Here is a 26,009-nt window from a genome sequence, read left to right as displayed (position 1 = left end):
TACACTTACGGAACATGGGAACTTCCTAAGTAGCGCCTTGATGGTTTTGTAACTGCCAAAATTTAGGGCGGAGCTCATTATGCTAATATATACTAACAACCCGTTCTCATTGGTTGTTGGGTGAGCTATAAACTCTCGCTGCGATGTCAATCACAACGTTCTGCAAGCACTCGCACACATGTGCTCGTGGCTGTAGTTGCAATGGCGGCAGGCGAGGGAGAAATCCCTACTACTAGTAAAACAAAACTGTAAGTCGCTGGAAATCAGTGGTGTATAATTTGCAACACAACTAAAGAAACTTTCAACAAAATATAACAACCGCGGTTAATGCAACAATCATGGGTTGAGAAATAGAAGGAAGAAAATTAGACCATGTGAAATGTGTTTGAGAAAGGTTAAAAAAGTATCCAAGTGTCATGGGTTTCCGGCAAGATGGCTATTTGGTAAGAATTCGTAGGTGTTGGGCATATGACAGTACAACACACCCCATCCCCTTGAAGCACAAACACAGACCAGGGGTCGATTTCACAAAGAGTTAGGACTAGTCCTAACTTAGGACTAGTCCTAGGAGATATACAAATTGCATGGAGAGTCCTAAGTTAGGACGAGTAACTGGTCCTAACTCGAGATAAGACTAGTCCTAACTCTTTGTGAAATCCACCCCAGATGAGATAAGTATGGTGGCCCTGACGGGACACAGCCAGTCGTGAATATTTTTGCGACGTCGTGAATATTTTTGCGACGTCGTGAATTTATTCACGACAAGTCGCGAATATTTTTGCGACGTCGTGAATATTTTTGCGACGTCGTGAATTTATTCACGACAAGTCGCGAATATTTTTGCAACGTCGTGAATATTTTTGCAACAAGTCGCGAATTTTTTCACGACTAGTCGCGAATTTTTTCACGACAAGTCGCGAATTTTTTCACGACTAGTCGCGAACATTTTCATGACGTCGTGAATATTTCTGCGACTAGTCGCTAATATTTTTTCAGTAGCTTGAGTGTGTAATTACTGTATTCACGTTGACGGCTTAGTAAGACTAAGCTGAAAGCTGTCCCGTACGATGATGGATCCGGAGGAGAATTCCGACTCTTGCAAATCGATGGTGGGTTATTTAAACAAAACTAACGTTGACGTATGGCCCATACGGTAGGCCTACGAGGCCTGACATTATAGTTTTACTAGTACTTTAGTAGGAGTAGGCTATCCTATGCTAGGCAATAAACGTTGGCACTTTCACTCTTCAGATAAAACATAACGTTCCAACTTTGAAACGCGAGTTCGTTCCGTCACGGCAGGGTGCAACGCATCTCGTAATCCCCCACCAAGTTTAACTGAAAGATTAGTCCTTTGGCATTCAGAATTATTTGGGTTTGGAGTAATTCAACCTTGAAAACCCCCGAAATATTGATGAAAGTCAGACACTGTTTTTTCGAACTTCGATAACAATTCTACTGGATAAAACATGGGCCCCATACACATAGCTGAGTGGCTACAATCTTCATAGCTTGGCTCTCTACGCGTGCCGTGTAAGAATTACACACTCAAGCTACTGAAAAAATATTTACGACTAGTCGCGAATTTATTCACGACTAGTCGCAGAATTATTCACGACGACGTAAAAAATATTTGCAACTAGTCGTGAAAATATTCGCGACTAGTCGTGAAAATATTCGCGACGTCGCGAAAATATTCGCGACTTGTCGTGAATAAATATACGACGTCGCGAAAATATTTGCGACTAGTCGTGAAAATATTCGCGACGTCGCGAAAATATTCGCGACTTGTCGTGAATAAATATACGACGTCGCGAAAATATTCGCGACTTGTCGTGAATAAATATACGACGTCGCGAAAATATTCACGACTGGCTGTGTCCCTTCAGGGCCACCATAGATAAGAAACCCAGCTGTTTATTTTGTCTTAATGTAGACATATATTATTTACTACGTTTCTCGCGGTAAATCAAAGTTGGGGATCGAAAATATGTGTTGTCGAAAACATACCAAACGGTAAAAGATGGCGTGTAGCTGAACAACAACTACAAGTAAAGTTCAATTTCATAAACTAACTCTTGCCATACTACTAGTACTACACTACAACGTTACACTTATAGTACAGCAGCTTCCAATTCAGGGACAAATCTACCAGCTACGTTGTAATTATGATGCTAGTCCTCGTGTTATAATGAAACGCAAGACAACGGAAGTTGTTCGAAGTTGTTCAACACCATTACCGACCGGGCGAGTCTTGTCCGGCTCACCCGTCCGGCAGCGCATTCAGACCCCTTAGAATCATAGCTAATATACACCACACTCCCGACACTGCTATAAAAAGCACGTAGTACAGTACATCTCCATACAGCTAGCGTACACACATGGACGTGGCATGATTGCTAGCAGTAATACGTCATTCTCAATCGCGCCTGTGATTGGCCAGTGTTTAGAATGACACGCCCACATCATGAATACTCTTTTATCGGAATTCCGATAAAGCTTTACAAACCCATCAAGGCTGTTGTTTGAGCCACGTGTGCGAGGTTGAAAGTAGAAAGACACGATCGTACTCACGACTACGCTATACTGTTCTCGCTGTACAATGTATGGTAATGAGCATTTGTGTATGCACTGCATGCGTGTGCAGCCAACCGGGCCGGGGAACAGTACGTCAACAGCCTTGATCAAGGCTACCATGCATGAAGCTCTTGTGTGGAGTGATGAAACAAATGGACCCCTGGCGCAGTTTTCATTGTCAACTAGGGTACTCCGTCAAGGCTAAGCAAATAATATAAAATAAGCAAGCAATAGTGAGGGATGAATGCTTCATTGTTGTACGGGTTGTATTATTGTAAAATAATGTGCAGTTTTATGCTTGGCTAAACTATTTGGGTACAGGTCCTATACGACGCATTCCAAAGTAGACCGAAGCTATCAAACATGACTGTTTGCAGTGTGCTGCACACATTCTCCCCATTCATTTCCATTTGTAGGAGTTCTGGTCCATGTTGTTCCTGCTAAAGCCTGACGTCATCTATCGATCTTCTTCTCTGTCTACCTATTTTCATTTTCCCTGACCCGAGACTGGGTGTGTGTGATTGTTGAGGCACAAATTCACGGTCAATATGAAGAGTTTTATCTTCGTCGTGATGACCATAAGCCTAGTTGTCACTTTCGTGTCGTCGGTGCCAAATGAATGCGTGTACTTTACCGGCCAGCTTCCTCTCAGTGAAGGACTCTTTCGGTGGACGGTGGACCCATATTTCATCCCAGGTGATATCGTCAAAGGTGGCTTAATTTGATTATTGTACATTCAACCAATATAATATTATCAAACTTTTATCAAAAAATGTACGTCATTCGGACAATTAAATTGCTCGAAATTATTATGACGCTCTTGTAATTTTCATAGATGATTTAATATGAACAAAGGTGATGTAGTGCAAATGTAGAGGCCTTTTTCGTATCCGTGTACAGCACAGAGGGAGAGAAGTTATACCAAAACTTTCTGTCAGTCATCTTTATTCAGGACCAGTGCTTTAGTTGATATTATGCCTAGGCGCAGCCTACATGTAGTTCTGTACAACATGTTTTTTTTCTAAAGCTAAACTTTTATTTGTGTTTAAACAGTAATAATAACTAGAGATAAAATTTTTGTTAATTACAAAAATACGGTGTTCGGTTGGGCGTTACGTGATGACGTAGTTCAAAAACATTGAACCATAAAGATGACTTTTTCTACAACGTGTCATTAATTTTTATAGTTAAACTTGTGTCACAGTTTTTAACGACTCCTTTTTTTTCTTCACAAATGCAATATTTTTGTGTAAGATTGGCTTTAGGTTTTAATTTGCAATTTATGGAAACCCTTTTAAAATTTAGCTACCTCCGCACGGATTTGATAATCAACAGCGCCCTATTTTCTTGGACAAACGAGAGCTCTGTTGGGATTCCCCCCAAAACGTTCTCGCCATATGATTTGTACACATTTTAACATAGTTTTATTGTAATTTAATACCCGATGACGACATTATGACGTAATTAGGCCTGTGTTGTCTTAACAACACTAAGGTTTAACTATCTGTTGAGTTTCAAGGTTCAAATCGATCTCAATCTTGAGTTATGCCGTAGATCAGCTCAAAAGTTGTTTTTTATGAAAAAAACACGAAGTCGAACTTATTCGTTGAGATACAGCGAAAAGCAAATGTCGTTTTTCAACATTAAAAACCTTGTCATGACCTAATCAATGACGTCATCATTCCCAAAAAATGGCGGTTTCATCTACTCACTATTGTCTATGTACATAGTAAGTTTTAAGTTTGTACAAGCTTTACTTTTGTTTAAAAGCTCAAAAGTTTTTTTTTTTTATTTTTATGTAAAATACACGAAGGCGAACTTTGACCCAGGGTAACGACCGGAAGTTAAGGTCATACGATTTTTTGCGTTAACTTTTCAAATGTTGTCCAAGTCTTTATCTATCCGATACCCAAGTATGAACATCATAGCTCTGATATTCGTTGAGATACAGCGAAAAGCAAATGTCGTTTTTCAACTTTAAAAACCTTGCCATGACGTCATCAATGACGTCATCATTCCCAAAAAGTGGCGGTTTCATCTACTCACTATTGTCTATGTACATAGTAAGTTTAAGTTTGTACAAGCTTTACTTTTGTTTAAAATTGCTGGAGAAGGTTCGCAGGGAAAGAAGAACACGAGAAAAAAAAAAAAACAAAAAAAAAACGGAACAATAACAATAGTTGTTCGGCTGTTGGTCGAACACCTAAAAAACATAACAATAACAGAACACCTAAAAAAAACAAAAAACAAAAAAAAACGAACAAAAACAAGAGGTCTTCGGACTTGAGTCCGAACACCTTAATGAAAATCTGGATTGTTTTATTTATTTGTTTGTACTAAAGTTTTGTTTAATCCGGCAGTTTATTTTAGCAAGACCACTCCTAATTGCTTGGGCCTTATACTTTAACCATTCTGTTTTCTTTGAATGTTTTGTATTGTAACATCCATGTCTGTGCATGGAGGTAGAAATAAATTAGTTTACGTAACGTCCTTTCCTACTAGAGAAAGTTTAAAAGGGCTTATGTTATTCCAGAGATTTTTCTTCTTCAAAATATTTAACTCAGAATAACTTGGATAGTTGTTTTAACAAATAATCAAAACAATTGATGATTATGCTTAGTTCGAGAAGTAATAGATAGATATTGTAATACTGACGTGAATTCCGTGGGTCCAAAACGCCCTTCACCCAGGGGGAGTGGTCGATCGATGTAACGTTTCTATTCTTCTCGGTGTTTAACCAAAACATGGCCAATGTTCGTCATTTTGTACTGTTGTTTTCTCACATAATTAAAAGTCCCATGAATCACTGAAGTAGGTGGCCATCTCAGCGAAACTTCGTCTTCAATTCCACATTGACCACTAAGCCATCAGAAGGGTAACATTTGAACAATTTGACGCCAAAGATTGAGAGGAAATCGTTTTCGCAGCGTTCTGCATAAATAGAGCTATACAGCTCATAGCTCTATATGCATATCACGCTATGGCACAGAGTACAATAAACTTGGCAGCATGGCACCAAATAAAATGCCTAATACACTACACGTGTACGCCACACGTGTTACGCACAACCAATGGGGAAATTTCGTAGTTCTTTATACATGAAATTATGAATTTTCAAACTCGTTTTTGAACCAGAAGACGAGATCAAAATGGGATCATGTCTGCGAGGCATTTACGGAGTTTTTAACGAACTTTCCGATGATGTGTCGATTGTAACAACCCATCATGAATCGACCCATCATGTAGATCAAAAGTTATGATTTTTTGAAATAATAAACTTTGAAAATTCATAACTCAAGAATTGATGACGTCATCGTGACGTAACTCAAACGGTTTCTTCTCCTAATAAATATCTAACTATGTGTGAAGTTAAAAGTTCATCCAGGTTTGGTAAGTGTGCTTTTGTTAGAGGGCAAGGGACGGAGATGTATTTTTGAAGAAAAATATACAATTGCAAACTTTGACCTTCCGGTACGAACGGAAGGAGGGGTCATACGATTTTGACTTTAACTTTTTAAATGTAGTCCCAGTCTTGATGTATCAGATGCGTAATTATGAATATCATAACTGTAAAATTCGAAGACATTTAGCGAAAAGCAAATGGTCACTTTTTTAACCTAAAAACCTTGTAATTCGACACCTGATGACGTCATCATGACGAAACTAAAACGGTTTCATCTACTAATGAATATCTAACTATGTGTGAAGTTTCAAGTTTATGTGAGCTTAGCAAGTATGTCTTTGTTAGCGGACAAAAACCACGGAGAAGAAGACGAAGTAAAAAAAAAAAAAAAAAAAAAAAAACAAAACAAAAACAAGAGGTCTTCGGACTCGAGTCCGAACACCTAAAAAAAAAAAAAAAAAAAAAAACGAACAAAAACGAGGTCTTCGGACTCGAGTCCGAACACCTAAAAAAAAAAAAACGAACAAAAACAAGAGGTCTTCGGACTCGAGTCCGAACACCTAAAAACGAACAAAAATAAGAGGTGTTCCGGGCTGTTGGCCCGAACACCTAATAATAAATTAATACCATGATACATTTTAACTCTTTAAACATCATTAACAGTTAAACGTGTATTGGAACACAGATATTGATGATGAGGATGTTTCGCCCTTTTTATTTGCAGTTAACGTCGTGAGTACGGACGGTGCGTTGTTATCTGTGCATGCCGTTCAAGGGTCTTTATCGAATGAAACCGGAGGGAACTCAAGTTTTGACTGGGTGGACTGGCAAGTAGCCCAATCATTCTCTGCAGTTGAGTGCCAATCAAGCGGAGATACTTTGCTTGCGAGGGCATCCCGCTCAGTTCTACGTTTCTCCGTTTCGTTCATTGCAAACGTCCCTGAAAATCAAACAGTTTCCATTAGGTAAAGGCTTTTTAAAATAGACTCTCTTGATTTATTATGCTCGGAGTTATGAAAACTGGCAAACTTTTTTTTCTTGTCATGCCTTCTGTGCGTGGAGAATTGTTATTGTTTGTTTGTTTGTTTGTTTGTTTGTTTGTTTGTTTGCAGATAGCTTTGTAAAGTATGCGTCTATAACAGACCCCTTGCATAATATATATGACCACACAAGCTCACTAGCGCCCTCACTGGAGTAAAAGAAAACGTAATGGCTGAGTGTTGTGGCTATTGCTGAGTGTTTGAACTACTTGTGTGTGTGCATAACGTCCCAAACTATTCGTGGATTCACAAAAGATGGTAAACTAACTTTTCCTAACATAAAACTGCAACGTTGAATAAATTGGCCCATACATTGATACAAAAGTAGGCTACCCACCTTCAAATAAAACAATACTTACTGAAAATAAGTTTCAAACCATGTGTTCCGCTGAAGTACAAACAGTTTTTCGTCGTGACGTCATGCACCTCTGTCAGCCCTATTCTCAAAATGCAAAAGAGTGAAAAAGCACCCCTTGAAGAGCCATAATGAGGGACAACTCTTTTTCGAGTGGTCTTCCACTCTTTAAGATTGAAGTTTGCATCTTTTTTGAGTGATTTTTCACTCTGTCCTAGAGTGAAACCCCTCTAAAAGAGTGAAATAACCGCCACTCGTTTTAAAGAGACATAAGGGACAACTCGAAATGTAAAGAGTGTTGTTTTTCACTCATTTACATTAGAGAGTAAGTTACCCATGCCCACTCCTCAATAAGGGCACCGTGGGGCTGACCACGGTGAGCCCCGCAAATGACTTCAAAGCTGTTCGGTGGTCGACCTGGCCGGGGAAGCTAATCGAACACACCGTATGCAAGGGGGATATTAGACAAATCCCGGAGGTCGTTGACGTGTGGGGTTGAAGGCAATTTACTTTAAAAAGAACAGTCCTGCATGTTAAATGCAAACAAAATCATATTTATTTACTGTATTATGATCGTTTGGTTTCCAGTGCGGTAATGCTCAAAGAACAAAAGTTATACCTTACAGCTTCCTCTTCAGTATCAAGACGTGGTGAGTCAAGTATTTAAAATTACAGTATTTTCTAAATCTTTTAAAGATTGAATTTTCCTGAAAGTACAAATCACTTGCCATTGGTTGAATATTACGCAAGCTTTACAATAAGTACAGAACCTCAACAACTTGCCTTCGTTATGCCATTTGCCAACCATAAAAATTAACTCACCCACTTGGTTTCTAGCGTGCAACCTTATAACATTTAAAATACAATTTCAGACATGAAAACCTTAGAAGTTGCTGGGGTCATCAATTATGTAACAACAATCAAAATACGTAACACTCAGGCCGCCAGGGTCTCATTTAGGCACTGGACACTATTGGTAATCACTCAAAATATATGTTAGCATAGCAATTTAAAAACAAATAACTTGGAGAGCATTGTGAGAAACGGCTCCTTCTGAAGTAACGGTTTTTGAGAAAGAGGTAATTTCACACAAACAATAAAAGACTTCAACTGAAGCCTTTTTTAATGCATCGGAAAGCACACAAGGTAATGCACCAAGGGAGTTTTTCTGTCACTTCTCTTGCAATAATTCGATGACCAATTCAGCCAAAAATTTCACATGTTTCTTGCATAATTATGTTTGATACACCAGGTCAGAATACTTGGCAACTACAACCAAATGTGTCCAGTGCCTTTAATTTGGATCAGGAAATCGATACTTTTTGCATAATCTTTGTTCTTAAGACTCTAATTCCAGAACGTTTCAGAGGGGAAGTTCATGATAAGCCAAGGAAGCTGGGATAGATAAAATCGTTATAAATTACAACACTGTGTGATTTCTGTAGAACATGTTGTGTATCTTATTGTCCATTCTGCTAGTATAGGTTTTCTCGGCCAATTTCGGAAAAAGAGCAGCCAATTTAACCGTCAAGCTATTCTATTTCGCGCGAAATCGAATGCTACTGAAAAGGGTCATTCGATTTCGTTTTATTATTAGTCAAATGTAATGTTGCGTCATTCGATTTAACAAAATAATCATTCAATTTAACAATTCATCAAAGCAGCATTCAAATTCGCAGTCGCTTCTTGAGGCGTGTGTGTCTCGAAAAAGAATGACGATACACTAAATTAAACATAGTGCTAAAGGAATTTGACTCAACTCAAAACGAAATTGAATGGCCGAATTCTGAATTTGAAACGCAATAACAACTAGAGAGGCAACACAGCTTTAATTCGAACGCCTGAAAATGAAATTGGCTGCTCATTTTCTGAATTTGACCGAGAAAACCTATAGTAACCGTTGTTATGCTTTACTGGGTGTTGGGTGGCCCAGTGAATTCAGTCCGCTGGAGATTTAGTCCCCCAATGGGAAATTAACATTAGGCTGCTTGCAGTCAGGAGGTTGATTCAAAAGAGGGCGCTATCAGAAGAAGTTTGTGCACAGTTTGCCATAATAAGGGACCGAATCTCCGAGGGACAGAATCTCCAGCCACACCGGTAGTTCAACCAACACTCAAAGATGCAGTACAATACAAACTTAATGCTTTCTCATTTTTTGATCATCGTTTTATTTTGTTTTTTTTTACTCCTGTAATATTACCAGCCTGTGCTTTTTCACCATGTCAAAATGGCGGAGTATGCTACCAGAGTGAAGTCTCTTTGAGAAGTTATTATTGCAGTTGTCCGACAGGTTATACGGGCGACAACTGTGAACTGGGTAAAACAAAATAATGACACACCGATCCATCAAGCCCCGCCCACTACTCACTTGTTTTATCACAATGTAGTAATACCACACTGCATTATGCCAATCATTTAGATGACTTTTATTATCGAAGTTGTGATTGGTCAAACATCGTAGGGGCGGAGCTTATTGGACCGTTTTTTTAAATGTGCGGTTAGTTTGCTTGTAACCCATGTGTGCGTAATAGACTGTGAAAGTCTTGCGCCTTACTCAAACCTTTTTTCTTAATAAGAGCTCATATCACAAACCACAAACAATAATATATTATTCAAAGCTATGTTTAATTTTTGACACATCAATATCATTAAAGACTCCGTTTAGGTTATAACTATTAGTTTACAACTATTAATAAGAGCTCCTAGATATAAAAAAATATATATATACAATATTCAAAGGTATACTCATTTTTGACACATCAACATTTTTTTTAAAGACTGCGTTTATTTCATTTTGAATTCAGCATTAAACATTAATGATGTTCTGACTCTTGTCCATAGATATATGTATGTGTCACATGAATGTCAGCTCTCAACAAAATGGCGAAGTTTGCATCATTGAAGATATGAGTTGTAGTATAAATGTCATGCTTCAAGAGTTGTCACAAGTAGGTATAGCTTCATCATACGAATCTTTTTTTTAGAAAGTGTATAAATGTGAGAGTCTAGTTTTGTTTAAAGGTAGGCCTCTGCATTTAGTTTTTTTTTAAGTGTTTGGTGAGTCTTCTGTTTTGGAAGTGTGTAATTATGCGAGGCTTTTTTTGTATGTATTTACAACTCCATAAGTAAGCCCCTATTTGGCGAGTTTGTTTTGTTTTTGTTTTTATCAAGTTTGGCGAGTTTGTAGCTTTTTTAAAGTACATATTGAGCAATTTTTCTTTAAGTATATATTTTAAATGCTTACTTTTTTAAAGTATAGCCTTTATTGGGCAATTTTCTTTCTGAAGTATATGTTTTTATTTGGCAAGTCTTATTTTTGTGAGTATACAATGGATGAGTCGTTTCGACCTGTCACTTGCTGAACTCGTTGTTCTGTGATGGAGCCTTAAGTTGACATCTACTTGTGAACTCAAAAGAAGAGTTATGAAGGAAGTTGTGTGCTGATATATATTTGGTTGCCAGATAGATTTTGTTCTTAAAAACTGTCTTGCTACATATTCTATACTACCGCGGAGTAGATTTTCAGAATTCGAGAGACTTCTATAGTTCAAAAAACTGTTCTGCTTTTTAACTATACTACCTGGTGGGCGGAAGGTAGCAAATCGGCTGGGACTATTACAACCATCACCAAGGTATAAATCATAAATCAAACTCAAATTTCCCATCGCACGTTTTTATTTGAAGGTTCCCATCGACGACGAAAACGTCGAGCAGGTTTCTGTAGCTCTGGCTAATGTGACGAGTCATTCCGGAATTAATGGCGAAGGAATCGCTTTTGTGGCACTTATCCTGGAGAACATCGCGGAATTAGAGTCACCCTCTAAACAGGTACGTAATGTAAAGTGAACTATTAGAAGTCCTTATTAATTAATGCCTCTGGGCAACGGTGTGTAGATTTACAATGTGTCCCTTATGGGTTGGTTATAATTTGCAAAATGTGTGGATTTAATGATATCGGATTTCTTGTTTAATCTGCTTCCAGGTAACCGAGAACGTCATCAAATCCGTAAACAACGTCTTGAATGTCCCGGATGTAAGTTTTTCCTCCAACCGATCGTCTTCAGCCACGATTCTTGAGGCATTCGAATCTCAGCTATCGTTTACTAGAGATGGCATCAGTATATCCATGGATAATCTAGCAGTAGAGGTTTTACCATCAGTGAGTCTGACTAACAGTCTGGGTTTTGCCTCTAAAGCTGAAGATGCTGACACACCGGTAGATGATACATTAGTGAACAATGAAAAGGAATTGTTCATAGGAGACGGGCAGAGTATTCCTGAGAGTTTTGTTGATAAGGCTGAAGCATCTATTTTGATACAACATAATCAAACAGCCTTATTGCAAGGTATGATCAACCTGATGTTTGCTACATAGTATGCATTTTTAATGACATCAAACTAATTAGGTCAGAAAACAGCTTGCTTCGCAAGGACCCACCCCCTTTTTTTTGGGGGGGGGGGATATTTTATTTGAGTGATAGTTTGTAAGTTGCATGGCCCAATTTTCACAAATTTTGTTCTTTAGTTTAATACTTTCCCCTAACGAATTTTGACAGATGGGGTGCTGTTCAAAAACAAACAAGCCAAACCAGTCGCATATGCAGCGTACAATGTATGCATACACAAGAAACTTAGAAATGCAAAGTTATTTAATGTACACTTTTTAAAGAGCAATTTTCGAAAGCAGTTGTTTAATTCTATTTTTAGGAGCAGTAATTTTTTATTTCCAAGACCACATATTTTTCACTTCGAGAGCAGTTATTTTTATTATCAAGAAGTTGAAAATAGTCGCTCTTGAAAATCAAAATAACTGCTCTTGGAGATAAGAAACAACTGTTCGGTTACAACGGGTGACACCCATAACCCAAACCCAATCCTTAAACCACCCATCCCCTTCTTGTTAAGAGCTAAAATGACTTTAAACAGAGGTGAACCAATATATTTGCAGGTTCATCAGATAAGTCTGTGTCGGCATTCTTCGTCGTGTATGCAAACACCATTCTGTTCCAGCTAAATGACTCGAATCTCAAACTAAACAGCCTCGTCATATCGGGAAGTATTGGTGGTAAAGACAAACAAGCGACGAATTCGGCACCCTCTGTGTTTACCTCATTTAGACGGCTAAATGTAAGTTGCCGTGGGCAGTAGTTCCATACAGGAACTGAAGAAAAAAAATTGAATTCAATGAAAATGAAGTGTAGGCGTCCCAAGTTCAAATTACACAGATAAACAATGGTTATCGAAGCGAAACCTTACATTCCATACATTTAGCAATTATTATATTTTGTAACAGCGATCTTTTCCTGTGAATTACTAATAAATTGTACATTGTGGGTGAATATCAAAAGAACGAAAGCACAATATTTGCACGAAGTTTACAAGGACATGCGTGTGACGACTTATTTTCAAAAAGACGTTCTGTCATTGTTGAGGAAATTAACAGGGTGTGATACAGATCATAATAAAAACGCTAAGGAATTGACAAACCTGCAAGTGACGCAAATCTTGTCCATATTTTCAAAACATAAACATAAACACTCCATAGTTTGAATTATTTACTTTAATAGTTCTTATTAATAACTGTGGCTTCTTATATAGCGCACATGTCCGTCACCCAGTGACGCTCCTGGCGCTGTAATTAACATACAGTATTTCCTGCAAGATGTGGGACTACGTTTGATTTATGAGACCTAATTCTGGTATCACACTGCAATGTTTTACAAGGTGCTGTGGCGCAATTTGCTGCCACAGCACATCTGGCCGATAGCACAAATTTTGACTTTAATTTGTTGTTTTTCAGAAAACTCTTAAAGGGCAAGCTGTCTGTGTCTTTTGGGATCCTACTTTGGCTGTTGATAACTCTGCTGGGAATTGGTCGACAGAGGGCTGTAGTCTGACTGAAGACGATGGAACGAGTGAAGCAACAGTCTGCCATTGCAATCATCTGACAAACTTTGCTATTTTGATTGTACGTATTGATTGTTATTCTTCCTTTCAAGATCCAGGAGTAGACTAGAGTTATTTCCCTAAAGTTGGTACGAATTGCTCGCGAGCTGTCATTATGTACTCGTTTATAATTCAACAGCAACTGCGTAAAGGGAAGGTGTACGTTTGGCAATCACTCCCATATTTAAAATGGCAATAAAGACTTTACTAAGTAAAAAGTACAAGAGCTTTTGTTTTTCCAGCACTTTGAGAGTCGTTTCACTTTTAAGTAATGTGATTTTGCCATGGCAAAACAACACAATAAATTCATCTCACTGTTTTGTTTCACTTTTAGAGTCATGGAGGTATAAGAGTTATGGATCCAGTGCTTGATATCTTGAGTAAGATTGGATGTGGTATCTCCATTGCAGCTCTTGTTCTTACCATCATAGTTACAGTGATTACAGGGTAAGTTTTGACAATTAATGAACTGTTATTAATAACACCGATGAGTACAAAACAAATCCTAGGTCAGTATACATGGCATGGCAAACTTTTGGGGAGGCTTTGAAGCCTGTAGCATAAAACTGGCATGACATAATAAATCGTTAAAAATCAAACCAAACCGAGGATAAGGGACATGTTATTTTTGTGTACAATGATTATTGGCACACAGCTCTCTTCTTGGATACAGGGTACACGACCAAGATGGTGGTAGCATGATGCCATTGACTCGAAACAAAGTGTTTTAAAGAACAAAATTCCTTCTTTCTTAATTTAAGAGACATGTCACATACACCCCGGAAGACTTTGTTGAATCTGTGTGTGTCTCTCATCTTGCTCTATGGAGTCTTCCTTATTGGCATTGAGCTGATTCAACCACGAGTGGCTTGCATCATCTTCGCTGCTCTCATCCACTACTTCTTTCTCTCATCTGTCTGTTGGTCATCGGCCGAGGCCATTGTTTTTTTCTACCTTCTTGTGCTGACCCGCAGGAGTATGACCAATAGTTACATGTTGCGAATGATGCTCTTTTGCTGGGGTAAGATTAAATGGGAAACTTTAATTCATTCTATCATTGCACAAAAACATATTACGACACGGCTAAAGATTGATTTAACTGATGTCACATAGCGTCTTCTTTAAAGGAACATTACAGAATTGGTTTTGAAAACAGTTGCTGGTAGTGTACAAGCACCTTATGTAATCCACACTTGACGAATCTGTAGAAGTTAGAGATCGATCAGCTCCTGGGTTACGAGAGAATAGTGAAAAACCGATTACAAATTTTGCATTGCATCGATAACAAAACAAATGAATAAAACGCCCAGTGAGCGATAAACTCAAAACTCATCAAATATGAAATTTCAGACAAAAATATTTCAAGGGATGTTTTCTACTATCATCATCATTACACCGTATAAGTTTTAGGTAGATCTGTGATCTTCACGATTTTTGTTTCTTACCAATTCTGTAACGTTCCTTTCAGAGTTGGTGAATGTTTTAGAAAATTACATTAACTAATTAATTTTTCTGTTTGCTTTTCAAATATTCATCACACTTACACTTTAACGTTTGCAATGTTTGTATCAATTGCTCGGATGTAATCAATTGTTTGTTTGTATCAAGTGCTCGTTTCTATGTTTTCACTCAGGTTTTCCTGCGGTTATTGTGTCCGTCACAATGGCTGTACCTTATGGTATTGCTGGACAAGTGAATGTTCCGCGTGACAAATAGTAAGTTGCTTTCGATCTAAGAAATGTTTTATTTTATAGTTCCGAATGGAAATGATGGTGTTGCAAATGCCAAGTCTGACTCTAGCATTAAGTAGTCTCACAAAATCCAAAATCAACTCCGCGGCAGTAGAGTACATAGCAAGACACTTCTCGAGAATAAGCCTATTTAACATCAAAGATGATTTTTATTATATCTCTTTTAGTTGTTTTCTTTCTCCTGGGAATCCAATCTACTTTGGTGTATTGCTGCCAGTTGGAGCACTTCTCCTCTTCAATATCTTCATCTACATTCTAGTGTTCCGTCGGTTAGTTTGCCAGCGCGTCGAGAGCACCCTGACTCGTCAAGAGACACGGGCAGAACTTGTCCTCCGTCAGGCTCGCTCTATGATCCCCATCGGTATCCTCCTCGGTGGAACATGGATCTTTGGTTTACTGGCCATTGATATCTTCACTGCGACTTTCCAGTACATCTTTGCGATTCTGAACTCTCTCATAGGCTTAGCAGTGTTTGTGTTATTTGTTCTGTTTCGCAAGAGTGCTAGAGAATGTATGAATAAATTTATTTGTTGCTCAACGACAAAGAGGGCTCATTCTGAAGGCAGTCATCCTACATCAAGGGACGGACAAACCAATAGTGGACATACCAATTCTACTGGACTTTAACTTTCTTTCGATTGATTACAATGAACATTCCATATTGTCTAGAAATTGCATACTGTATAACAAAACTAAGCAAAGCTGAATGACATTTACGTAGGTCGTAAATAGAGAGAACCATTTGAAATATAGATAAACAGCAAAAAAAAAACAAGGTATAAAAGAAATCGGTAACAAAAATCAAGCGAACAATAACGAGCAATGATAGAAACAAACAATATACAGTTAGAAAGTTATAAAATATAATCAATTATAGTCGACATTGGTTTAAATTATAGACCACATAAATTATTTTTTTGAAACGATTTCTTATGAAGCTTTTTCGAGTGAATAGTCAAAGGTGACACATTGTACAATACTGCATCGAATTTCCAATTTTGTAATAGAGTAAACAACTAGATTTGGTGCACTTTAAAGCACCTTGTAGTTTTACGCTTTTGTTTGTAAGATATGTTTAGTATAACGTCACAGTATTATGCTAATGTCGAATTAGCATAGGTTGAGTAAACTTCAAGATGTTCAACTGGTCCCTTCAACAGCTCTCCGTTGCTAACAATCATACAACCAATAGTGTCCAGTGCCTTTAAACACCATAATTGTATAATACAAAAAAATACAAACAAAATCATTACTTAAAATTGTTTATTAGTCGATAAAAATGTTTTAGAAAATAGTAAGGGTGCAACTTAATTTTAAGCATGGTTTGTCTTTCCAGTTTCAATACTCAACATTTCTGCTTACAATAATGTAAATACATTTTTTAAACCTCGGTCTGAAATAGGCCCTGGTGTGTGTTCTTAGAAACTATCCCAAAAGCAATGATTGTGTGATCGTGTTTGCTTTTTCGCTTGGTTGCAGTTGAACTTGTCAGTGATCTTTTGTGTCAGTTTCTTTGTTCCCACTGCATTCCTGCAAACCACTTACCATAACAATTCTTCCGTGGCAAACTCACCTACTGATCTATTGAAATTTTACATTGGGAATTCCCCGTCTTTCCCCGGCACTGGCAGCATTGTTGTGTTTAGCCACGGCCTACAAATCAGTCTTAAAGGTAAACAAAAAAACCTATAAACTAAAGCAATAAAAACCACATAGTGTATAGTTTGGTTTGAAGGCTACAGCAGCTTTCGACAAAACAAAGCATTTTGAGAAACATTGCACTTGGAAGATGCATTAATGTAAAAATAGGCCAATAATGTAAAGCGCATTGATACGGTTATTGTGAACTGCGCTGTATAAGAGTTGGTTGTTGTTATTATTATTATATCAACTTTTATGCCCCAGAATTTGAATCTGAGAAGCGTTTTTACTAGGATTGTGTATTCCTATAGTAGGAGTTATTCTTCCTTCACGGACATTATTATCGCTCCGGATTTCGACGGTATCACAAAAAAACGACAATTTTTAACTGAATTTTCCACATGTTAGTTTGTTTGCATTATTATCATTATAATTAAACCAATCAAACGGTTATTTAAAATAAAAAATGCCTTTCAGGGAAGCTTTGCCATTCGAGGGCACGGTTGCTTGATTTTGAACTAGATACTTCCCCCACACCTTTAACATTAGCTCATACTGAATGTATAAATGGATGCATTGAACCATGCCAGCTGCAGCTACAAAGACTGAACGTGTAAAACCAGATACAACCTTGGTATAGAAGAATTGGGATGTTTTGTTAATTTTCTGCTGCCAGTCGTTGAACAAAATAATTAAGTTTAGCGTTATCTAAACACCGAAATGGAGTGCCATGCTAAGATTTCTACCATCTTGCTTTTGATTATTCTGACGGTACCACAAGAAGGGACTAGTCGCCGGAATGGAGCACCGATTGAGGCTTGCTCTACGTTGATGCCACAGCATCCTGAAACCGCCCCGCAGTCGAGCGAAACCATCCCTTACCTACTAGATACTGACGGTGACACTTACACTCCTGGGGGAACAGTTAGAGGTTGGAATTAATAGTGTTATTATTATGCATGATAGTTTTCTTTTAAAAGTAGCATTGTATGCGTTCTTTTAAAGGAACACGTTGCCTTGGGTCGGACGAGTTGGTCTATAAAAAAAGCGTTTGTAATCGTTTGTTATAAAATGCATATGGTTAGAAAGATTTTTTTTTTTTTTTTTTTTTCCTGGAGGGGGAAATTTATTCAAGTTTCTTCAATGTACAAAGCTACACAAACTACTGGTAAAACCAACTACTTATAGAACGATACTAAGAGAGAAATGGCCAATTGCAAAAACAGGAAGTTTGATGATTATGCAAGGCATTTAGTTGGTACATAGCAATACAAAAGGCTCCCATTTGGTATTGAACTTATCTAAGTTGTTATTCTTAACAAAGATCATTTTTTCCATTACAAAATAATGATTTATTTCCTTTTTGATAAGAACAAATGAAGGCTTTCTGTCGTTCATCTTCATCCGATAAATATGAAAACGGCAAAGAATGAGAATTAAATTGAGAGCAGACCATTTTCTATTTAGGACACCAAACAGCTTAGTCATGTTGTCAAAATTAATGTCAATGTTCAGTGTATTAGTCAACCAGTGTTTTATCTGACGCCAAAAATACAGAGACACCTTGCAATTACAAAACAAGTGGACTAGTGTCTCTTCTTCCCTTTTACAAAAAGTACACAGATTAAAATTCTTCCGACCAATTTTAGAAAGAAAGGAATTTACACCCAGAATTCTATGCACCAATCTAAACTGGAACCAACGTAACTTGGTGTCACATGTACAGTTAAAGGGTAAACCACAGAAAATGTGCCATTGAGGAATCGGAAAAATCACGCCAATTTTTTCTTCCCATTTAACAATAAACTTGTGCACAACTTTTTTGCTGGAGGTGAAAACACTGTACAGACGGGTGGAGCCCTTTATATCCATCAACAAAGTCTCAAAATTAAATGGTAAAAAAGGGCGAGCGATTTCTGTGGTTTCTCCATTCAGTACATTACGGAAGGAATGTTTGATTGCATTGACCACGCCCCCGTACTCTAAAAAATTTGTTCTGACCCTGAATTTCCTTTGAAATGCCACAAGAGAAAGAGCCACACCTTGCGTGTCAAAAATGTCACACACGAAGTTTACACCCTTTTTGGCCCAGTGTTTATAGTTAATGTTTTTGTTACCGACCATAATATTCTGATTATGCCACAACACATTTTTCAAAGCGTCAATTTGACTGGCAGGTACATGACACTTAACAAAGCTGCACCAAGCATTAAGAACATCAATCCAAAAATGGTTTTGATTTGCGGCCCCTTTTAAATAGATCAGCAATGCCTGGTGGCCTCCCTCGAGTGCTAGAGGATCATGAATGTTCGAAATCTTCAAAAAAAGAGTGACCCAACCCAAGTTATTTGAACTTAGAAATCTGCGGATCCAGGTGACCTTAAGGGCTTTTATATACGAATGCATGTCAATCATTTTAACTCCTCCATGACTATAGCCTTGAATCATCTGGTTCCTGGACACACGGTCATTCCCTTTCCATATAAAGTTATAGAACATACAGTCTAATTCTTTGATAACATTGCTAGGCGGGTTGGGAAGAGTTAAAATAAGAAAAGTAAGCTTAGATAAAAGGAGCGACTTTGTTACAGTAACTCTCCCCAGCACCGTTAGGTTACGTTTAGACCACTGCTCAATTAAACTTTTAATAGCAGAAATGACCTTGGTGTAGTTCAAATTCACCATACTAGCAAGATTAGTGTTAAAGTCTATACCAAGGGCTCTGAAGGAGTTTTGGTTAGAAAGATAATTTAAAAGTAGAATACAATGATCCACACAAGTTTGCCTCGAAATTGCGTGGTTTTCCTTTTACTGTGTGATCAAACACGGTCGGCCATTTATGGGAGTCAAAAATTTGACTCCCATAAATGGCCGACCGTGTTAGTCGACGAGGTAAAAGGAAAACCGTGCAAATTTGAGGCATGTTTGTGTGGATCATTGTATTCTACTTTTACAGCATCTTTCTACCCATATGCATATTATAACAAACGCTTTTCAAAGACTAACTCGACCGATCCAAGGCAACGTGTTCCTTAAACAACGAGGCAAAGACTATCTTTAAAAGAATCTTGAACACGATAAAAAAAAATGATACGTCGCTTCGAGTCGAATCTTCTCCTAAACAGTGTTCTAGTTATTAGAAGCCTACGTCATTGAGGTACGTCATCAAAAATGATTTGCATAAAACTGTGTATGGAAAAACTCTCACGAATCCAGATTAAAGTTTTCTCATGAATCAAGATATGGTATACAACATTGTTGATTTTGCAAAACTGTGTATCATGACCAAACTAATATTAAGGTGAGGTACCACATTAACAATGATTTGCAAAACTGTGGTCACGGAGTGAGGTGACTGGCGTTAAAGAGCTGTACCGTCCGCATATTGTCAAACCAAGTGGTCGCAAAAAATATTTATGAGTGCATTAAAAGAGCAGCCCAATTAGTCACGGAATGGAGGAGCACAAAATCCATTGGCACAAACCGTTATTGCAAGCTTTGTTCAGAATGTGGTCAACAGTTTGATTGAATCTTCAATTGTTAAGTTCCTCTATAAATTATTAACTCTCTGACCTTGAATATCATTTTTTGGAGGGCAAAGCTATTTGCAAAGGGTATAGGCCAACCCCCTTGAAAAAGTCTAGCTCAACAATATAACTCATTTGAGATAAGCAATAACTTCTTTGAGTGTGCATGTCCTTAAGATAAAGTACTGTGAAATTACATGGGGGGAAATAACTACAGATAAGTACAGATGATTATTCTCGTAAATTTTAATTCTTATGCCCTTGTCTATACGCACGTATTACATATGGGGGCCTACTTGCATATTGTTTATGTCAGTGGCAACGAAGGAGTTCAACCAGGGCTATAGGAGCCGTGACACATAGTATAATCCTCCAGGTGTTTCAAATACTAACACACTTGTAAGTTTAAGAAGAATGCTGCGATGGTTATGTCATAGTTATTTTTGTTTTTCCTAGTTCGTCTGGTCACAGAGGGTCCTCGATATGATTTTTTCCGGGGGTTCATTCTCCAAGCTCGTAGAAGGGATAACGGTACACCATTCGGATCTTGGCAAGTACCGCCAACAGATGTAATCTTTTGGAGGCACTTGCTTTGTCCTGATACAGACTACATAAAAGCAACGATCACCCATATCGACAACACAGCTAAGTATCCACCGCTATCGCCAGACAACTTCATCACATGGAACGCTCCCGAGTTAGTCCAATCAAATCCAGAGACCGTTGATTTCGTGTGAGTATACCCCACGGCCAATTTCATTAAGAGCTGCACATGGCTGCTTATAAATACAAAATAATTAGAAGAAGCTAAGCACAAACAAAAATGTTGCTTACCAGAATATAAGATCAGCAGATATCACCTTTTTTGTATTATCACGAGTAGGCCAACCATCGGTGGAAGTGGACAATTAACATTATTGACTTATTGCCCAAGATGGCCCAACTACAGTTTGAATTAATTCTAAAGAAAAGTAGGCCTAGACCTCTGAGGCCAAGATGTGAAGGGATTGATGTCCACTGGGTTGAACCTTTCGAGAATTTTAAAGTACTTGGTATTCGGTTACACAGATCTACATTCCATGGTTTTACTCAATTACAACAATACCATTCTGTCACTACGTAACCTAGTTTCCAGTTGGTGATTAATATTTACGGACGTGCTTGCTGGCAGAATCACCGTGTTGCCCGATAGTATTGTAAACTACAATATTATATAAAATAAAAAATTGAGAGGAAATGACCACAGCCGAGGAGGGCTTCGTATTATTAAACAATATGCTCGATAATGGGGTTTGCTCAATGAGTGGCTCAGAAGAATCCTAATTTCTGACAATTGTTGTTGTGGTTTGGTTCATTTTGTTCCACGATTATGGACATTTTTGGAATGTTTCATGAAGGAGGTTTTCTCGGGTATTGCTTTACGTATTTTTGGGGAGGAATGTTTTTTTACATCCTGGTAGAAATTCACCCAGGCACAACTTTACAGAGACTGCTGAATATCTTGACCATAATGTAGCATAATAAAATATTCGAAACAATTGGATTGGGCAGGACTGTAACTAATAACCTTTTTGTATCCCCCTATAAAATAAAACAAAAACGAAAAATGTTTGCCATTTTAATATTTTCAAAGTTTAGTATTTGGACTAACTTCTTCGATTAGTAGTGAGGTGAGGTCAAAGCCGTAGTCTGTGTTTGATGTTTTGACATGGCCCCAGATTTTCTTTTTCGCCAAACCGACTTGCTGCAAATTTTCGTGAAGCACTTGCAGCGAACCAACCATAGACTAACCCGTCACGGCAAAAGTTGATTTTGAAACACAGAACCCCGGCCCGGGTTCAGATAGATTGTATAATGCACAGTCTGTTATTTGCATCACTTTTATTAAAATAAAAAGATTAGGGCCTACGAACAAAATAATTAGTTTTGAGCTATGAATGTTGGCATAAATAACGTTGTGGTGGTGCACTAGGCCCCACCCTTTTTAAGTTTTGGAAAAAGAAAAGACAAAAGTTTCATATCAACAGCGCCTTCTACATGCTTTCAATGCTTTATAAGCATTAAAAGTACCTTTTGTAATAAGTAACACGAGAGAATTGACAACAAACTTGGTATTTAGAACAAGTGCCTAAATGACTATACACACATGTACCGTTTACAAAAGGACGTTGCCTCATTAATGACGTTGCCTTAAACTGCAAGACACAGGAAGAGGTCACAAGATTCGCTACCCCAATTTGTTTTGGACACAAAGTAATAAATAAGATGGGCGGGCGTAAAAGCCAAGGGGGGGGGGGGGGGTGCATTCACTTGACTTCCACGAAGTAAGTATTCCTTCTTCCTTGTATGCATGCTCGTCACAAAATCCGTCAGCGAAAAGACGGCGTTAGTTTCCTTTTCTTTTCGGAGCTCCTTTTGGGAAAGACAAAAATTGTTCAAACGATAGCCAAACAAAACCCGTTAACAAATTACTACGCCGATGACTTAACACGGAGAAAAAGGACAAACAATAAACAAAAAATAATGCTTATTCAAACAAATATAATGAAATTGGTTATTAAACAAATTACAAACGACTTATCTAGTAACAATAAGAATGTTTTTGAACTAAGCTTGGATTTATGTTTTTGGTGGAAGGATATATGGGGAAAGTTGTCATCGCACTGGGGCGGGAACATCAATGGGCGGGAAGCACAAGTCAAACTTATACTTACCCGGATGTCCCAAACACTTGAAGACTCTACTATTACTAGACGTGCACACTCGGGTTCCTTGTACTAAAAAATGGTATATGGAAGGATTATTTTGTTATTGAAAAGATCTAATCGATGGTTTGTGCATAAAAGTTCTATTGTGCATTTCCTTCGTCTCACCCACCGAAATGTTAAATAGCGCCACCATGAGAGAATCCTAAGGAAAGTCAACTCACCAATCTATGACTGTTTCATGTATTTTGTTTTCTAAAGCTGTATAAACCATCCCCGCGCTATCGCCGCTCGCTAGCATTATTATTGTTAACATGTGTAAATAGCCGTAGGTTTAGAACACATGTTTTTAATGTTTACAAACTGCAGATTGGCGTTCGTGCCAGCTACGCTAGCTCTGTTGCTGGTAAGATGACACTTTTCTTTCAAAATACAACTTACTTTCTGTCCATAATGAAATGATTTGAGTACTTGATATATAATATGCAAACAAGGGGAAAAGGCTCCAATCGGTCAGCAAACTTTCCCTCAGTAAGAGTCGACTAAAAAAAACCAATAATTTATTAGCCTAATAATATTAACTAGCGGGATGCCGCGCTTCGCGCGGCACCCCGCTAGGATATAAAAATCCTTTACACAAATATTTCGAAATGTGGGTGAGGGTGTTATACGCCTCTCTCAATATTTATGCATGGCGTCATAATTCTAACCCAAAATGAAGCTATTTCGCACGTCCACCACTACTTGCAGTGGCTGCGCCCACCTCGTTTTGGGTTAGACGACGTACCTTATGCATCTAGAAACTATAAGGCTCCCCCGTGAGCCTTATAGGGGTCTAATAAGTTGGGCCTCCCTAACGTTACACGTTTTTTAAATCAGCGTTGATAGGTGAAACTGACCGTTAGCCAGCAATAACTAAAGTTTCTTTTGTACTACACCACCAAAACTTTCTCCACACACTCAATATACATTCATAATGCTTGATTTCCTTTTTAAAAAACTTCGTCAAAAATGACATTTTTACGTCCCACGATACATAGCGTTGCTACAGCACTATAAGTAAAGCGAGTTTTTGGAACATGCTGTGTGCCACAAATCTAATTTATCTACTGGTTTTTTTTTTTTTTTTTTTTTCGGGGGGGGGGGGGGGGGGCGGGGGCGGTAAGAGCGTAGGCCTCTTTTTAGTTTATTCTCATCTGAATTGGTCTTGTAAACTTTCTGGTCAATAGGCTGCATGTATAACGGGAGCACTTAACGTGAACGTCAAAAAAGTGTTTTGCAGGCAGAGATGCCAAGTCCAGAGGCCAGCTATGTGTGAGATTTTTCAAAGCTCAACCCCCATCCCCCCGGATAAATAAAACAATGTGAAATTTAATTGTGGACAAAAAGTGTTTCAAAATGCATCAAAAACCTCCTCAGAATAATTAAAACTCACTTGAGGTACACAGGAGATGTTGATGGTTAATGTGGAGGTTCGATTGTGTCAGATTATATCCTTCCAAACTTGAAAAAAATAGACTAAAAATGATGTCCAAAATCAATCGCTCACTTCTTCTGCCTGTTGTGTCTTCGCTAGTGGAGCGCATTTCAACGAATTTGCTAAAAGAATCGGAACAAACTTGTGCGCAATAAGCGTTTTGCGCTCTGCCGAATTTGAGCTGAACCTACTGGATGAGCAAAAGCGTGCGCAATCTGCAAATTTGCGCTCTGTTTGTTCAAATTTTGTACAAAAAATGTCGTTAATTTTTTTTCCCGATCTCGCCCCAATAATGGTTGATGTGCGTGTGAGCGTGAGACAGAGCCCAAATGCGTGAGTCTCACTCCTAATGCGTGAGACTTGGCAGGTCTGGTTTTGTTTTATTGTCACTTTGGGCTTATTGCATCTCGCGAAATTTGAACGACAAACGACACAATTTCTGACCGCGTTCATGTTCACGCTGCTCTAGGAACAAACCTCCATACATCCCATATCTCTGGAACCCTATATCGTACAAACTAAATAAAAACGATAAACTCGTCCCCACTCCTTAATTTTCTCTAACTTATTTCACTTTCAGAAAGCATGTCAAGTCATGTTTAAGGTTTGTTACGTCCAGTTTGGGTCAATAGACAAACTCCTAAAAATGTACCCCATTCAGCCGCACGAGGTCTCTTTTGTTAATATTATCTCCATTATCTACATTCTGAGACCTGACCGACACACTGCTCTAACCAATTTTGTGAATGGACTTATTCAAAAGGAAACTTAATGTCGTTTTGCTTAACAACTTTGACCAAATGCAAAGCAAAGTTCTTTTTTTACAGCTTCAAAACATGCCTTTGACGTACGTGTATAAGTTTCACCATAGAGTAAGGAATGGTTTCACAATTCTACCTCCATGGTTAAACTCTGAAACTGCAACATTATACCTCCATGAACAGACCGTATTCTAAAACGGTATTCATGTACCCATTTGAGTTTACTGGCAAAAGGTCCAAGGTCGCCACCCACTGTCAACCTAAAGTGGTCCCACGGCGACCTTCTTCACCAAGCAACAGGTGGCCTGTCTCAAACCAGACAACACACCACTCACAATACACTGACCAGAATGGCTCTTTGTGTAAGGCCCCCCCTCCAACCCCAAAATGTTATTAATTGTAAAGTTCCCTTAGACACCTTCCAACCTATAGCCGGCCCTACCCAATGTTTCCAAATTATTAAGCTTCCGTTTGATCCCAACCTTGTTCATCATGATAATTCTCACGCCGTTTGGAAGTGAATGGTTTTTTATAAATATTATCCATTTAATCTTTTCAACAAATGAGTCACCCGCAGAAGGATTTCTAGGAAGTCTGATAACAACGTCGACCAGTGGTTGACACATGGTCGCCTGCGAAACATCAATCTACGGTACTTCATCCATTCAATGCAAATTCGGTCAAATTCGTGAGATTGGTTTCGGTTTTGTCCTGGCACCCAGCCTCTTCGACCCTTTCGACCCTGCGCGACAATGAATGAACCAATCCGGAGAACCATGCTTAGTACAACACGAAAGTAACCTGACCAAAAAGGGCGGATCGAATG

The 26,009-nt window shown here is 38.3% G+C and overlaps 2 protein-coding genes across 4 annotated transcripts in view; both read left to right on the top strand.

Annotated features, from left to right (window-relative positions):
- The first annotated feature begins 2,957 nt into the window (after window positions 1–2,957).
- On the top strand, window positions 2,958–15,715 carry LOC139944388 (adhesion G-protein coupled receptor G6-like). Its single transcript, XM_071941399.1, has 13 exons — window positions 2,958–3,288; window positions 6,705–6,945; window positions 7,964–8,025; window positions 9,579–9,692; window positions 10,217–10,323; window positions 11,060–11,203; window positions 11,358–11,721; window positions 12,324–12,502; window positions 13,176–13,343; window positions 13,656–13,768; window positions 14,083–14,342; window positions 14,955–15,036; window positions 15,240–15,715. The coding sequence occupies exons 1-13, from the start codon at window positions 3,126–3,128 to the stop codon at window positions 15,697–15,699; spliced, it is 2,457 nt and encodes an 818-aa protein (XP_071797500.1). The 5' UTR covers window positions 2,958–3,125; the 3' UTR covers window positions 15,700–15,715.
- A 1,714-nt stretch (window positions 15,716–17,429) lies between these two features.
- Window positions 17,430–26,009, top strand: part of LOC139944387 (uncharacterized) — a 30,924-nt gene continuing 22,344 nt past the window's right edge. For all 3 annotated transcript variants that reach the window (XM_071941398.1, XM_071941396.1, XM_071941395.1), the window contains exons 1-2: window positions 17,430–17,644; window positions 20,697–20,973. In XM_071941398.1, coding sequence (XP_071797499.1) covers window positions 17,434–17,644; window positions 20,697–20,973 — 488 coding nt within the window. In that variant the 5' untranslated portion in view covers window positions 17,430–17,433. The remainder of the gene's footprint in view (window positions 17,645–20,696; window positions 20,974–26,009) is intronic.

The sequence above is a fragment of the Asterias amurensis genome, chromosome 11, assembly GCF_032118995.1.
Source record: "Asterias amurensis chromosome 11, ASM3211899v1".
Taxonomy (NCBI): domain Eukaryota; kingdom Metazoa; phylum Echinodermata; class Asteroidea; order Forcipulatida; family Asteriidae; genus Asterias; species Asterias amurensis.
The sequence above is the reverse complement of the archived record's forward strand: the minus strand, read 5'-3'. Positions and strand labels throughout refer to the sequence as shown.